The sequence below is a fragment of the Arachis ipaensis genome, chromosome B5 (genome assembly GCF_059453495.1).
Source record: "Arachis ipaensis isolate K30076 ecotype BB chromosome B5, ASM5945349v1, whole genome shotgun sequence".
In the NCBI taxonomy this organism is placed as follows: Eukaryota; Viridiplantae; Streptophyta; class Magnoliopsida; order Fabales; family Fabaceae; genus Arachis; species Arachis ipaensis.
This window is the reverse complement of record NC_142440.1, coordinates 12,084,995-12,101,804: the sequence shown is the minus strand read 5'-3', so window position 1 is coordinate 12,101,804 and position 16,810 is coordinate 12,084,995. Positions and strand designations below refer to the sequence as shown.

The 16,810-nt window shown below is 32.9% G+C and overlaps 1 protein-coding gene across 1 annotated transcript; it reads right to left on the bottom strand.

Moving 5' to 3' along the window:
- Positions 1-6,542: 6,542 nt before the first annotated feature.
- Positions 6,543-10,039, bottom strand: LOC107641697 (S-adenosyl-methionine 4-1-methyl-2-pyrrolidinyl-3-oxobutanic acid methyltransferase-like). The gene is made up of 4 exons (XM_016345169.3): positions 9,918-10,039; positions 9,365-9,775; positions 7,205-7,459; positions 6,543-6,908 (listed from the first exon to the last, which is right to left on the bottom strand). The coding sequence occupies exons 1-4, from the start codon at positions 9,990-9,992 to the stop codon at positions 6,543-6,545; spliced, it is 1,107 nt and encodes a 368-aa protein (XP_016200655.1). The 5' UTR covers positions 9,993-10,039.
- Between the last annotated feature and the right edge of the window lie 6,771 nt (positions 10,040-16,810).

Below are 16,810 nucleotides of genomic sequence, written 5' to 3'. Positions count from 1 at the left end.
CTAAACTATGTTTAAGTTTTATTTCGTTGATATTGAAACTTTATGATATTATTGAAAAAATAAGATCTTTATATAAAATAATTTATATATATAAAAAAATAATAAGTAGCTAATTTTTATTAAAATCGTTACTAATTAAAAAATATAAACGGAATTAGAGATACTAACATAAAAAATGGACATACTAAACTATAAAGAAAAAAATAATAACAAACTTTACTTATATTAAATAATCATAAAAGAAGAAACTTTATAGTCACAATTGAAGTCACTAAATAAAGATAAAATAAGATACACAAAAATTCACAATTCTCTTAATTTACATAACTATGATTAAAACAATCGTCTATTTTTTCTCTTTAATAAGAATTTGGGTAAGTGCTTAACGTTTCGTATCTACACTCTTGATATCTTGCTCTAATTTTATATTGGTCTTTTCAGCTCAATCAAGTAGTGTATCGTTTCGTGCCGCATTGTTCCTGAAAATGGTACGGAAAAAGGGAGTGAGAAACAAAAGTTTCTCATTGATTTATCTATATGGTGTCATCGTATCCATCTCCAGCCACTCCAAGTTTTTAAAATAAAAAGAATGATAATGCAATGTTGTTCAATTATCATTTTCAAAAGTCTGTTAGTCGAAGTAGTGTGACTTTTAAATACTTCTCATTTGCTTATGTTATAACTCATGTGACTCATGATGAAATGCCTATAATATTAAATCATACGTAATGCAAACACATAGACCTTGACTTGTTTCTCTTAACATTCTCCTAACTTCTCTTTACATAGAAAGAAAACAATCTCTTGCTGATAAAAAAAATTCTTATATAATGCATGAAATAGATTTTAATTTTTCTTAAGCATTCTTTTAACGTTACTTTGATTTTGGAAGGTATTGAGTTTAAACCAACGTAAAAAGGTGGGAGTCTTCTTCTCTTACCGAAGGTTCTTATCCCAAAAGTTTGACGATTGTAAACCCCGTAAAATTAACAAATAATTAGTCAATAAATTAATTTTTAATAAAAAATTAGAAATATAAATTTTATAGTTCAATGAGATAAAGATAATTAAAATAAGAATTTTGACACTAATTTTAAATAATTTGGTCCAAAATTAAGTTGAACGGGCCGAACCAATCGAATCGGACCCAAACTGAACCGTGGGCCCAACCCATTCGCTTAAACAAATGAGCTCAGCTCATTCTCTTCCCCATTTGCATGCAAAGAATGCAGAAGCTCACCCAAGGGGGAAGAACATTCCCAACTTTCACAAACCCTTAGATTTCATTCAAATCTTCATATATTCTCACTCCGAGCTCTGATCGCCGCACTGTTTGTCGCCACGCATCCGTAGTGACGAACTCTACAAAGCATAATACATTGTAAGGTAAGAAAATCACATTCCCAGCTTCATTTTTTCTTCTCAAATTCGAAAATGGTATAGTCTTGGATGTTAAGATTTGTGGTTAATTTGATGTTTTAGGATCAAATTGACTTAAGGAATTAGTGGACTTTTGTTTAATTGAGGCACCTACAAAGTAAGGATCATCAATCCTAATTAATTCCTTGATTAAGTGTGTTGGGTATTAAATTTTGGGTATGTATATGTGATAATATGTGTTAGGTGTGTATATATGTAAATTGGAGCTTAATTGTGGATGTTGAATGCTTGGTGAAAACTGTGGAGGCTGGATTTTGGAAGTGGAACTCGTGAGCTTGCTTAGTGGGTTGTCTTTGGGTTATATGAGGAAATCAACCAAGGTATGGTTTTGATTTCTCGTATTTAATATATAATGTCTCGTGAAAACTTAGATTAGATGACTATAGGATAAGTGGGAATGCATGAATATGTTAATTGTTTAGTGTCTTGATGGTAATTGTTGCAATAGGTTGAGCATTGGTTTAGTGATTGATGTTGCTGATAAAAATAGAATGCTATAAGATGTTTCAATGATGATTGACATGGTGTTCAAAATGAATATGTGATGAATTATTGATGATGTTGTTGGTTAATTGACGACTTTATGTATGAGATTGTGTAATATTGAGGTATGGTGGATTGTGGTAGGATGTGGAGACTGTGTTGCTGTGATATGGTATGTTGTGGTGTTGTTTGTATGCATAGAATGTTGGTATTGAGTTTGTTGTGGTAAAAATGGAGATTTGATGTTTTGGATGAAAACTTGATTTTTAATGAACTTCGGCGGCCCATAACTAGAGCTTCAAATTTTGGATCGAAATAAACTTTTTTTTCAAATCAAAGATGGTTTTACAAGCTTTAAAACGGTATAAATTTTGTGAAAAACAGAATTTTGTAGAGGAAGTTATGGACGTAAAAAATTTTATGCAAAAAACTGATTTTTCCAAGTTACAGCAAAACCAGAACTTCTGGTTTGTGTGCATACGCACACTGATGTGCGCACGCGCCTAGCATGAGCAACATTTTCTCTAGTGCGTACGCACACTCGGGCGCTGTGCGCACACACACCCTGTAATTTTCAGAAAACGTGTGTACGCACACTATGGTGCACACGCACACACAGGGACTTGCCTACTACTGAGAGCGTTCGCACACATTGGAGCGCATGCACACCCTATGTGTTTTTGGCAAACGTGCATATGCGCACAGGATGCGCATGCACACACATGGACATACTTGCTGTTGAGAGCATCCGCACCTCCTGGTGCGTACACACCTTTATGAACAATTGCACAAGTGTGCGCACGCACACACCCTATTTTCAGCAACATGTATTTTTGTGATTTAAACATATATATATATATATATTATAAAGCTGATTAAAGAAAGAAAAAAATGATACATCTGAGCACTCTTTCTTGAAAGTGCAACCTCAGGAGATGGTGGAAGATGAGGATTCTCTTCTTTGTTCCTCCTGATATTGTAAAATCGCCCCCAACAAGATGGTGGGAGGTTAGGATTCCCTCCTTTATTTCTCTTGGGTATATGAGAATGTACCTCCTGGGTAAACGCAAGGATTGTTGTTTCACCCCACTTGCTTGAGGTTGGTTAGTATAGAGGCTTCCCTGATAGATGCAAGGGTGTGGTTCGCCCCACTTGCTCTGGATTATGATGAATTATGTATTAAAAGTTTGAATATATAATGCATAAGTGATGTTATGGCTATAATGAATGATTATGAAATGATTATGAATGAATATAAATGCTTAAGTGACTTATGCACTTATTTTTGTGAGATATGAGTTTTTTTTGGGTAAAGAGTAGTGGCTTGCTACCACGTGCTCCAAGTTGAGACTCGATACTTTGTTGACCCTACGACGTAAGGGTGACCGGGAACGTATAAATTCCCAGGAAGGATATCCCCCAATGAGCAAGATTTATATATGAGAAAAAGCTATGCATAGACTCTTGAGGATGCGCATCGAGGGACAGTCCAGGGTTTAGCAGCTGGACTTATCGGATTGGCTTAATAATCGATAGATGAGACTCATCAGTCATAGGACGGGCATGCATCATATGCATATGTTTGAATTATTTTCTTGTGATCTAATTAAGAATGCCTATGTGACTTTAACATGCTTAATTGTTACATATGCTATCTGCATTACTTGTATCCTAATTGTGATTGTGGTTGTCTGCTTGCTTGTCTGTGTGATTCCACCGGAGATGGAAGTTTTGGAGGAAAGTGGATGATGGAGGGTTAGGTTAAAGTTTTGGTTAAGTTTAGGAAGCCTTAGAGAACCACCATGATTTATGGTTTCTGTTTTAGTTCTTTAAGTTTTATAATCTGAGTGTCGGAGTTCTAGGATTGCCTTTACCTTTTTCGAGATCTTATATCTTATGTATGCGGCACCATTACCATGCTGAGAACCTCCGGTTCTCATTCCATACGGATATTTGTGTTTTTCAGATGCAGGTCGAGAGGCATCTCGCTAGCCATCTAGAGTTCTCTGCAGTGAAGTGGGATTTTGGGACTTGATATTTGGTTTTATTTTGCTATATCTATATTATATGTATAGACTCTCCATATGTATTTATGTTTTACTTTTGCACCTCATAGAGGTTTATGAAGAACTAGGGTTACTTTTGAGTATTTTGGGTTATAAATTCTTATATGTATGTATGTAAATATTCTCTGGCTCAGCTTCAACTTCGCAGACTGAGGTCGGAACTTGATTATTCTATATCCTTGACATTCTACTCTCTTTATCTATATATATATATATATATATATATATATATATATATATATATATATATATATATATATATATATATATTATGTACCCTACCTTTTTTCGTACGCAAGAAATTCTTTTCCTGAGCATTACGCTTTTAATTTTATAATTTTTATTTTACCTATTCTTCAAAACTCCTTGTATATTATATTCTTTCAATTATTATTATTATTATTAGAAAGAAAATCTCTATATTTCATAGTTTGCATAGTTCAAAGAGGATATTTTCTCAAACAATATATGAGTGAAATTTATAAATAATTTGACAAAGGATTTAAAGTGAGAGTAAGAAAGTGAGAAGAGATAATTATTTTTCTTATAACGAAATGAAGAAAGTATATAGATGACAGTTTATAGAGATAATAGAAGATAGATTACCTATAATATTTTGTATAAAAAAAAGAGTAATAGAATGAGAAAGGAAAGACTTAAATACCTCTTAGGTATATACAGATTGTGTTAGGAGAATGTACTCGCGTTTAGGTGAAATATCTAATCCGAATCGTCACTTTACAAGTCCTATAAAGTTTTCTAAATTTAGAATTTGGAAATAGCTATTACACGCAAATTTATAGAGAATTGAGTTAAATTTAAAACAAATTTTGAACGAAGTCAATCGGATGACCACAACTTGAGATATTCACAAAATATTGTTAGTATATCAAGAATTCAAGATGGTTAGTTCGAACACGATTTTCTACTATAAATTTGTAATACATTTATCTATTTAAATATATTAAGTTTTTAAGTGTATTATTTTTTAATATTTTATTATAAGTTTAAAATTTAAATTATTAAAAATTTAATTAATTAAATAATAAATATAATTAAAAAAACTGAGACGTTACAATGAACGCCATAATTCTCAATCAGTTCCATGATTTCCATCAGAATTCTAATGCAATTATATAATATGCTTCAGCAATAATCATCAAGAATCAACTGGGGGTTGGAGGCAACTGGCCTATTATTATATATTCGGTGTTGTTTACACTTGGTCAATATTTTTTAATTTGTTTCACATTATCAACTTAAGAGAATGTCAATAAACTCTTGTATTTATTTTGTTTACACTTGGTATCTATCCATAATCCATGTGAACATTGATAGAATTAGTATTAGACTAGTTCAATTAGAGAATTATATTATAAATAGAAGTATGATATAATAATATATAGAGAAGATATAATGTAATTAAAAAAATTTTTAGCCCTAATTTTAGGGATTTTTTTCTATTTTCTTTGATTATTTCTAATTCTCTCTAGTTCTTGATACAAATTCATATCAACCATGTCTTTCCGAACATATGTATTTATTTATTTATGTAAATTTTTGTTAGTTAACGGTGTTTTAAAAAATATATCAAAAAGAAAAAAATAAAAACAAAAATTAATCTTTATTCAGAGTATTATCAACAAATCCAATCCTTTTTTAATTATGAAAGGCACATACCTAATGCATCCCACGTGAAAGGAAAAAATTTCAGTAATATTGTAACACGTATACTCATAAAAAATAAATACAAGGATGGTAAAACATAATAAATGGCATAGTAATAGTTATATTTATTAGAACTTAATTTCTATATACTAAACGATTAAATTTCTGTAATAGTTTTTGAGATTCAAGATTTTTGTTATTTTAATTTTTTAGGTATAAAATTTATTGTATTGATTTTTGAGATTCAATAAATACTATACTATTTTTTGTATACTTTTTGATATTGAGTGAACGAATAAAATACTGAATTAGTACTGATTTGTTATGTTAAATACATGATTAAATGACATCTTTTTATTTTAGTTTTTAAATAAGCAAAAATAAAGTCGTTTTAAAGAATAAAATGAGATACAATAAATTGTATATCATATAATTTTTTTTTTGTTTTTACTTTGTTTAAGTCTCAAAACAAAACGATAATATTTAGTTATGTGTTCAGCATGACAAGTCAGAGCCATCTCATCATTTATTTTATACTAAAAAGAATTTAGGGACCAACATAATATTTAAAATTAAATTTTAAAGATCAATATAGATAATTTTATATTTGAGAAATTAAAACAATAAAAACTGTGAATCTAAGAAACTACTCTAAAAATTTAGCCATACTAAATTTTAAATCTTAAATTTTTATATTTATTGTTATATGCATTAGCAAAATAACTAATTTTAAAATTTATGATTTAAACATAAATTTGAATAATGAAATGAAATTATTGTGTAAAAAATTTATATTTCAATATATCAAAATTGAACATAATTTTATTATGAGGAGTGCTAGCAAAATAAAGTGAACCATGGCAACATATGTTGTTGGCACATGAATCATGATGCAGTTCGTGTCATGGAAACAGTGACATTAATAAACATAGTTGTCTCCTTAGACATAATACGGGTTAAGATTCTTCGGTAGCGGCAAAAAGCATCTTCGATTATGGCTTCTCCAAAGTGGGTGGTTAGCAAAGGTTCAGCAACAGAGCGCATGAGGTTTGCAACATGGTATCCTCCATCATCGGTGCTGAATTCTGATGAGGAGCCATCATCATTAAAAGGATTCCAATGTACTTCAGAAACCTCTAAGCGATCGATGCTGAATGAGCCTTCTTTCATAACCTCTGATTTCACTTCAGATGGGGATGGTGTGTATTGAGGGATGTTGAATCTGTCCACTTCTTCTTCCTTTATAATACCCTTTATCACCACATAAAAATAAATAACTTTTATTTTGAGTTAGGTATTTATTGTTATGGAAAAAAATGATATAGTACCTAAGTAATAATAGTAGATGTATTCTGTGGTACTTATAAAATATTTATTTTCAATGTTATAAAAGAGGTTTTCACTCTCAACACTCACTTTTAAATAATTTAGACAAAAAATTTATACGCATCATGAAATTGTCGTTCGTAATATTAGTTTGTATACATTTGATATTTTACAAATAAACTTACAAATGATTATTTAATTTTAGTTAATTAAAGATGTACCTCGAAGACCATTTCATTAAGAGCCATGGCAAGAAGTTCCCAAATGTAGCAACACTCTTTACTAGATGGGTCATCACTTCTTCTTCCCAAAAATGTTAGAATCATACAGCCCCCTTCAACCACCTCTTCAGCACGACACTTGAGAAACAAAGAGAAGTCTCTTTGAAATTGCTCGTAATAGGCCTCGAAGACGTTTAAGGGACTTGTGCTCGCCATGTAAATGTTCCCCTTGTTGTTCACTACACCTTCAGGAACCTAATTATTCAATAATCACAAGAAACCAACAATATTTTATTCTTAAATCAGAAAAAAAAAGTTTCCGACTTCAATATAAAAAAAAAATCAGCTATGTTAGATATGTATTAAAATTAACTATTAAAATTAATTATCATTTAGTATAAAATATATATTAAAATATAGCATACATATTAAAAATAAGTTAAATTATATATGTATTTATATACAAATATAATAACTAATTTTAGTAGTTAATTTTGATATATAAATAATATTTTTGAAAAAAATTTAAATTTTATATATGGAGTTAATACTCAAAACGGTCCATAAAATTTGACCACGATTTAGTTTATTCCTCCAATTTTCAATTAACCCAAATTATACTCTAAAATTAAAAATGACTCAAGTTAGTCTCTCCATCCATTTTCGTCACAAAAAGATAGTGTGGCACAATTAAACGACATCGTTTTTCAGTTTACACGTAAACGACATCGTTTTACTCCCACTTCTTTTTTCTCCTCCTCAATGTAATAAGACCTTTCTACCACCCCATCAGCACATTCAATAATACATTTTTAACTCCACCACCCTCACCATCACCACCACCTCTCTCCTCCTCCTTAACAGTGGAACAGAAACTTATGTGAAACTTTGTCATTAGCAAAACTTCTTTGTTGAAGAAGATAAAAGTGTGTACTGCCTAAAATTGGAGAGATTATATTATGTATCTAATTCCTGTTTCTTCTGCTAATATCTTCAAAACCTTCAATGTTTGGTTCTATATAGCTTGGAAAGACTAGACATCATCTGGAGTGAAGAAGACGAATTCATAGATTTGTCCAACTTGAGGGAATTGAGAATCTTGTATTGTAATAGGATAGAAAGGTTGATGAAAACTGCGACACTTGTAAAATTTCCAAAACTAGAGAGTATAAAATTGTTTTGTTGAGGAGGAAAAGGGTGGTGGTGGTGGTGAGAATAAAGATGGCGGAATTAGAAAGGTATGATTGAGAGAGATGACAATAGAATGGTGGGAGGTTCAGATATTGAAAAAAAAAAAGAAGAAGAAGAATGGAAGAGTAAAACGATGTTATTTAGGCGTAAAATGTAAAATGATATCGTTTAATTTTGTCACGTTATTTTTTGTGATAAAAAATGGACAAATAGATCAATTATTTGAATCATATTTTAAAATTTTATGATACAATTTAAATTAATTAAAAATTAAAAAATTAAATTAAATTAAAAGTCAAATTTCAGAGACCATTTTAAATATTAATTCTATATATGTTGTAACTAATTTTAAAAAATTTTCTAGCGTCTAATTAATTTAGGTGATGAATAGGATACGTAGCAGTGTGAATAATTATAAAAAAAGTGGTTTTTTTTTTCACGTGCGTAAAATTTGATTGATGGGATATTTTAGATGACTCATAATATTTATGAAAATTATTAGGGATTTATTAAGCCATGTGAGATTACTTCAACAGTAGTGTTTCCATAACTTGTTCAGCAACGTCAAGTAACCCTAGCTGCGCTTATGGCACTCAGTCCCTCTTGAACATTTAAAAAAGGGGGAAAATGTATTTGATGGGTGTTGTTAAAACCAATGATTTGTGAAAAAAATAGCAACTAAATTAAATAGTATGGATTTATATATAAATATATATTATTTAATATATATCTAATATAATTATTATTAATTAAAAAATAAAAAATTGTTAAAATTTATTATTTTTTTATTAATTAATTATTAATATTTAAAAATATAAAAAAATATATTATTAAATTATCATACTAAAAAAGTTAAATTAAATAATAATTAAATAATTATTAAAATTAATAAATTCTAATAATCCTTGATATTTCTCTTAAATTAAACATAAATCCATACTGTCCAGTTAGGCAGAAGATGATAATAACCTGAGATAGCCATTGAAGGCTGTAAGAGGAATGGACAAAATCCAAAGACTTGGTTGGAAAGATCCTGCCATAGAAAGAACCAGGAACCCCACTGAAGTAACATGGACCAACCCCACCTTCCACTTGTTTACTTAACTGCTCTACGAATAAGTCAAGCGACTTGAAGATGTTGTTGAAATCGTTCCCAGGAAGATCATTCATCAATACTTGGTATTCCGGAGACTCATCATCATGCTTCAGTTCTCTGCAAAGCTTCTCCACCGCCATGATAACCTCAGATACCACAAGCAACGTGTTGGGTCCCGAAGAGCAACCCAAGTCTGCAATCACTAGGCTTCTCGGCCTTCTGCTGCAATACACCTTCCTTATGGCTTCCTCTCTCATCCCCTTTGTCATGCAAATCACCTTTCGCTGTGTGGCGCAAACAAAAGAGTCATTTTATTCCATCTCAGCAATATGGGTCAATCTATAATACTCACCATTCATTAAATTGTAATGAGTTAAATAGTTTACTCTTGATTTTCCACACACACACACACATATATATATATACCTGAAGAAAGGAGTTTCTTGCATAGCTTGCTTCTCCATCGCCTCCATTCATGTGCAGTACATGCGCTACGTCCATTATTTTTCTTTCCCTTTTATTCGTTTCACTCTTTCGCTCTATTATAATTGAATTGCCTCAATATATATGATCAAATCAAACATAGACCCCGACACTATATATAGAAATGTGGAAGCTGAACCAACTCCCATTAAATAATGGTTACCTTCTGAATTAGTACTAGCTCTAAACGAACATACATGTGAAGGATGGATCCGTCTAATTAATGTGATTAATAAATCGTTTTCGAACTTTGTGTGTGTTGCCAATTCTTGACCGAACTTATTATAGGGTGTGTTTGTTTATTGGCATGAGATAGTTAGATATGAATATAGAAACATAAAATCGTATTTGACAGATCAGACATTAATAGAGATATTGTATTTAGAAATATTGAATTAGTGTATTATATATATGTCAATTTTAATAGAAAAGACACAGAGACATTAATAAGAGATACAACTTATTTTTTTTATTATTCTTATTATTTTTTGTAATTATATGTTTTATTATTATATTTTTCTTCCCAAATTTTTTAAATAAAAAAATAAAAATAAATTAAACTTTCACCATTTATTATAGTTTATCATCAAACAAAATAAAAAAATTACTAAAGTAAAAAAAGCTTATCACCACTCTTTTTTCTTGTCACGCTCTAAAAGCATGGCCAAAAATGATCAATAACCACGTTTTTATGAGAGTGGCCATTGATTAGAGATTTGACCACGCTTTTTCTTGCGATAAAGGAAAACAGACACGCTTTTATGAGGGTGGCGATTGATTAGTGATTTGGCCACACTTTTTTTTGCCATGCTTCAAAAGCATGACCATAGAGAAAAACATGCATGCTTTTGAAGCGTGGCTAGTTTGTTTTCTTACGGTCACATTTTCAAAGCGTGTCCATATCCTCTAATTATTTGGACACCCTAAAAAATCGTAGTAATAGAGTTCACACAAAAAAATTAAATTTTCACTAATTTTTTTAGAAGTGCGAACCCTATTGAGAAGTGAGAACCCTCAACCCTCACTTTCAACATTCACTCACGCTGTGATGAGAACCCTCGAACATTAATCCATTTTCATCTTCATCACTGAGAACCCTCGCAATATCGTCTCTCCCAGCCCTTTCTCGCACCCTCTATCACAACCCTCCTCTCTGTCGCAGCCCTCGCACTCTCTATTGTAAGCCTCCTTATCGGATTCGCAACCCTCACACCCTCTATCAATGCCCCCTACATCGGCCCCTCCTTCGGCGCTCACTCTCCCTCGCAAAACCTACCTCCGTCGATGTTGCCTCTCTCTCTCCTCCCTCAATTGCCGCTGCCTCTCCCCCAATCGGCGCTTGATGATTTTAAAAACTCTAAATTTAATTTGATGATGAACAAACATTATTAACTTAATTAAAATACAAAATTGTTAATTTGATTTTAATTCATATGTATTAATTGATAATTTTGTTGGTGCAGATTTTGCAAATGGGCCGAACAAAGAAGAAAAATGTTGCAAGCCTAATTATATTGAAAACACATTCAGCATTGATACAAAATTATTTTGATCCTTATGGCTGAATTGTTGTTTTGTTATTTGGGTCAGAATTTGTGATACAAGCCCAATTGAAATTCTGGTTCCAAGACCATTAAAGTTGGTCCGAAATCAAAAGGAATTGGGCCAGATTGGATTATTATTACCACTAGCCCAATTATAATCTTTGCTAAATGATCCAATGCTTGGTCCGAATTTAATTAAGAAAGAAAGCAAATATTTTGCTTTATTACTTCCAACGGATCTCCTTTTTAATCATGTGATGGAACTCAAAATTTTATTGAGTAGAGTTAATACAGTCCTTGAAATCATGAGAGAGAAATTATGATTGATTAGATGGTTGGCCTTAATGAAGGCACGCTACTCAGCATAGAGGGAAGCAAAAGCAACTCACTTTTAATTACTTTGTTCAAACTCACTTAATTGCTTTTCTTTCTACTCTTTCTTCTCTTTCATCTCTCTTCTCTATTCGGTCATATCACAATAGCAACCATGGAAGCTAAAGCTAGCCACCGAAGAGAAGAAGAAGCACGCCACAAGACCATCACAATGATGGCAAGAAAAAGAAAACTAAAAGTATGTTGTGGCTGAGATTCTCATCACTTATGGTAAGATTTGGTGAAGAGATCTTGGCTTCTCCATACCAAAAATGGTTGAAGAATATTTTTGGTCAGAGGAAGAAGATCCTTGGAGGGATGGCTTGACTCTGATTCTGCTCAACCACCACAGAAAGTAGCTACAGTGGCTACGTGATGGAAGAGGCAGAGATTGGAGCAGATGAAGATGTCATCATCAAGCATGCATCAAGGGCTAGGAGTTCATCTTGGAGTGCAAGGCAAGATGGAAGGCTCGGATTGATGATTGTTGGTGACCAAGGAAGAACCAGAGGTAATTGCATGTTGGTTATTGCATTCGGTTACTTCTCTTCTCTCTCTGGCCGAACCGGTTTGCATGAAGAAGAAGAATATTAGCTTGGTTTGTTTGGTTTCAACCGTGGAGGCTTCTCCCTATAAGTAAGGGTGAACAGCCAGGGCTTGAAGCAAGGAGTGAGAGTGCAAAGCACAGGATTCTCAGAGCTACCTAAGCTAACAAAATTTCTTCTCCTTCAATATTTTCTGTTTTGTATTTTTCTGTTTAATTTTGTCTGTCTTGAGTCTCATGGAAAAAAGGCAAATAGTGAGGTTTGTAAAGAAAAAGCCATAGAGCGGAAAAAGGCAAAGAGCGCAAAATTAAAAGAAAAAGTCATAGATGTTCTTAGAGGTCCTTTGTTACATCTGTGTTGTGTTTCATGATTCTGTGGAAATCCCCTTGCAAGTTAGGTTAGCACTTAGCAGTTGAAAGCTTGGCAGTGATCAAGTCAAGTTCAGGATTGGGGTTTAGATTCTGGATTTGTCCCGGATAGGAAGGGTAGTTCCTAGGAAAAATTGGTGATTGTAATCAAAGATGATTATAGTGAAATTCCATTATTGTTGTGATGGAGACTGGATGTAGGCTGCACTGCACTTAGCAGCTGAACCAGGATATATCTGGGTGTAATTTTCTCTCTCTTCTACTCCATTTCTGTTTCTGCTGCACAGGAGATAAAATTGAAAAATATCTCGTGCCGGGTAATGAGATAAAAAGAAAAGTCTCGTGGCTATCAATGAGAGAACTTTTGCGTGGTCTAGAAATTTGCGGATAAATTCTCGTTGCAAGTATAGTTTCTAAACCTTCAAAAGTCCTTTCATACAAACGTTTTGGTTGTCACAAGTAACAAACCCCTTAAAAATTGATAATCGAAGTATTCAAACCTCGGGTCGTCTTCTCAAGGAACTGCAGGGAAGTATGTTCTTATTATTGGTTATGGAGATTGTAAATTAGGGGGTTCAAGAATGAGGAACAAATATGACAAATAATTTAAATGGCAATTAAAAATAAATAAATAACTGTAAAATAAACTTTTGGCAAGGTATGAGAAATTGGAAGTCCAGACTTAGTTATCCTTATCAATAATAATGAAAGTTGAATTTTAATTCCACTTAGTTGGCCTTTACTAAAGCAAAGAAAAGTCAAGGGACTAATTAGTTTGATCTTCGAATCCTATTTATTTCCTAACAAAAGGTTGGGATTATTGAAGTTCAGTTCAATTAGCAAAGATAACAGTTATCAATTATGTTGAGATAAGATAACTCCTGAGTTACTGCTTTCTTAACCAAGACCAAAAGGGGAAAAAGTAAATTTGCTGGAATAAAAATGTCTTCAGATTGGAAGCAATGGTGACATAAATAAAAGAGAGCAATAATAAACTGAAATACCTCAAATAGCATTAATTCAAATAATCTGGAACACAGAAGAATTCATAAATTAAATGGTAAAAGTAAATAATCAACTAAAGTAATGGAATGAATAAAAGTGAAAGGGAAGCTTAAAGTAAAGGAACATTAAACCTGGGATCGAGAGTCACTCCTAAAATTAAGAGAAATCCTAAATCCTAAGAGAGAGAGGAGAGAACCTCTCTCAAAACTAAATCTAAATCATGGAAAGTAACTAAAATTGGCCAGCTCCCTTCGAATGGATGCATTCCCTCACTTCATAACCTCTGGTCTATGCCTTCTGGACTTGGATTTGGGCCAAAAAGGGCTTCAGAAATCGCTCGGAGCATTTTCTGCAATTTTTGGTGCGTGGCCTCTGTCGCGTGTCCGCGTGGGTCATGCGGTCGTGTCATTCGGAGCTTTTCTTGTCACGCGGTCGCGTCAGTCATGCGGCCGCGTCATATGTGTTTTGCTTGAGGCGCGCGGTTGCGTCAGTCATGCGGCCGCGTCGCTGTTGATTCGCGCTTGGCATGCGTCCGCGTCGCCCATGCGATCGCGTGGATGCCAGTTTCTTTAGAAACTCTGTTTTGTGCTTTCCTTCCATCTTTGTATGTTTTCTTTTTCATCCTTTAAGTCATTCCTGCCTTAGAAGATCTGAAACTACTCAACACACTAATCACGGCATCGAATAGAAGTAAAGGTAATTAAAATAATTAATTTTAAAGCATAGGAAACATGTTTTTCACATACATCACATAATAAGGAAAGGAAAGTAAAACCATGCAATTAATATGAATAAGTGGGTGAAGGATTGAATAAATCACTCAAATTAAGCACAAAATATATCATAAAATATGGGTTTATCAACCTCTCCACACTTAAGCAATAGCATGTCCTCATGCTAAATCCAAGATAAAAAGTAAGGTTAAAGTGGTGGAATGTCATGCAATGTAATCTAATCTAAATGCAACTACCTAGATGAATGATGCATCATGCAATTCTAATTTTTATTCACTTGAATATAAAGCTTGCATGTAGTTAAATTAATTCACATTCTCAAGGAGTCATGTATATATATATATATAGCCAAGCCTTAGATAGTGATAAAGTGCCTTTACAATTGAGATGGGAGAGAAAAACATTTTAAAAACTTACAAGACAATTAATAATTTAAGCAGAGATATATGTTAATGAGCTATTGAACCCTCACTGGATTTTGTGTTTACTCTCTAATCACTCAGTGTTTATTGGGTTAATCACTCTATTCTTCTTTTTATTCTTTCTTTCTATAACTTTGTTCTTCATCTAACCAATCAACAATTATAGAATATAGACATATCAAAAATCATGAGGTCTTTAATTAAGGTTGTAATGGGGCCAAGGTAAAGGTAATGGTATATGTATAAGGCTAAGTGAGCTAATAAATGAATCCTTAATTAGTCTAAGATCTCACCTAACATACATACTTTCTAAAGCAAAGCTGCTTTACCTATTTTCCCATATTTTCCCACTTTTGATGTTACATGTTCATGCCTTAATGTTTATTTTTATCCCATGTGCATTGTTTTATTTGCATTTGGGGAATCCTTTGGTGTCCCCTTTATTCAAATATTGAAAATTAATAATTTTTTTTAATACACATGGTAATTTAATTTCTTTAACTTCACATGAGCATGTTTCCCAAAAATTCTTATTTTGAAACATCTTTATTCTTTTTCAACCTTCTACCCTTTGTTTCTATCATCCATGTTCCCAATAGGTTTCCTCACATTTAAACAATTACACAATTTCTATCTTAAGCTAACCAAGGATTCAACTTGGGACTTTTATTTTGTCTTTCTGCTTAAGGCTAGTAATGTGGCTAATAGAATAGAAGGGGATTTAAAGGCTCAAGGGGGCTAACAAGGGTGATGTAAAAGGTAGGCTATTTTGGGATAAGTGAGCTAAAATCAAATAATGGCCTCAATCACTCTCTTGGTATGTATTTCTATTCTATAATCGGACATATAGATTAAAACAAAGTAAAGAACACCAGAATAAACAAGAAGGGCGGAACACACAGGAATAAAAATTATGGTTTGAATGTAACCATACAATTAAGCTCAGAACTCACAGGTTATGTGTTCTCTAGCTCAAAAATCATTTATCAATTATGTATGTCATGCAGGTTTAGTTAAAAATTCCCATTATTCTCAATGTAAAACTTAAGGTGGCTTTAAAGTTCTAGTGTTTCTCCTTGATGAAATGTTGTTTAATTAACTAACATGTAATGCTATATATACAAGGTGTGGGTTGTTTTGATTCTGTTAAAGTCTCTAGTTTACTTCCTTTTTCTTTTCAATCTATTCCGAGTTATCTTATGCTAAAAAGGGTAAACTATACTAATCAATCCACAATTTCTATAACTAATAAGTTAGAATTGCAACTAAACTAAGTGGCTAAAATATGAACTGAAAATGCAAAATGCAGAAATAGAGTATAAATACATGAAAATAGCAATGTATAAGTACTGCAAAATAGAAATTAAAAGAAAAATACGGAAAAATAGCAAAATAAATAAAAAGAATATGTAGTGGTTCACCAAAAAAAAAGAACGCCAGAGATGGTGACCTCCCCACACTTAAAATGTAGCATCGTCCCTGATGCTCAGTCATGCAGGGTGTGAAGGGGTGTCATCACTGGAAGGATGTGTGGCAGGGGTCTCTGTGGTGGCGGTCTGAGCATCCGGCTGCTGTAGAGGAGGGGCTGTCTGAATAGGGATCTCAGGGTCTGCAGCCTAGATCTGATGCGGGGTCTCCTGCTGTGGATGAGTCGCAACCTCGGGCGCATCCGCCTCCTCCTTAGATGCCTCGGATGGTGTGTCAGGCTCGGAGGGAATGTCACCAGATCGTATCATCAGCTTCAGGTGCTCATAGCGTCGCTTGTTGCGACGCTCCATCTGGTCAAGCCGTCAAAATAGGCGGTGCACTAGATGATAGATGGGCTCTGGACAGGAAGGGAAGGGTA

What these genes read in the sequence shown, in the direction of transcription:
- LOC107641697 (XM_016345169.3), bottom strand. Translation starts at nt 9,992, where the DNA reads ATGGACGTAGCGCATGTACTGCACATGAATGGAGGCGATGGAGAAGCA. An exon ending in CAAGAAACTCCTTTCTTCAG is followed by an intron (nt 9,776 to 9,917) that starts GTATATATATAT and finishes TGCGCCACACAG; the next exon opens with CGAAAGGTGATTTGCATGAC. An exon ending in TTAATGAAATGGTCTTCGAG is followed by an intron (nt 6,909 to 7,204) that starts GTACATCTTTAA and finishes GTGGTGATAAAG; the next exon opens with GGTATTATAAAGGAAGAAGA.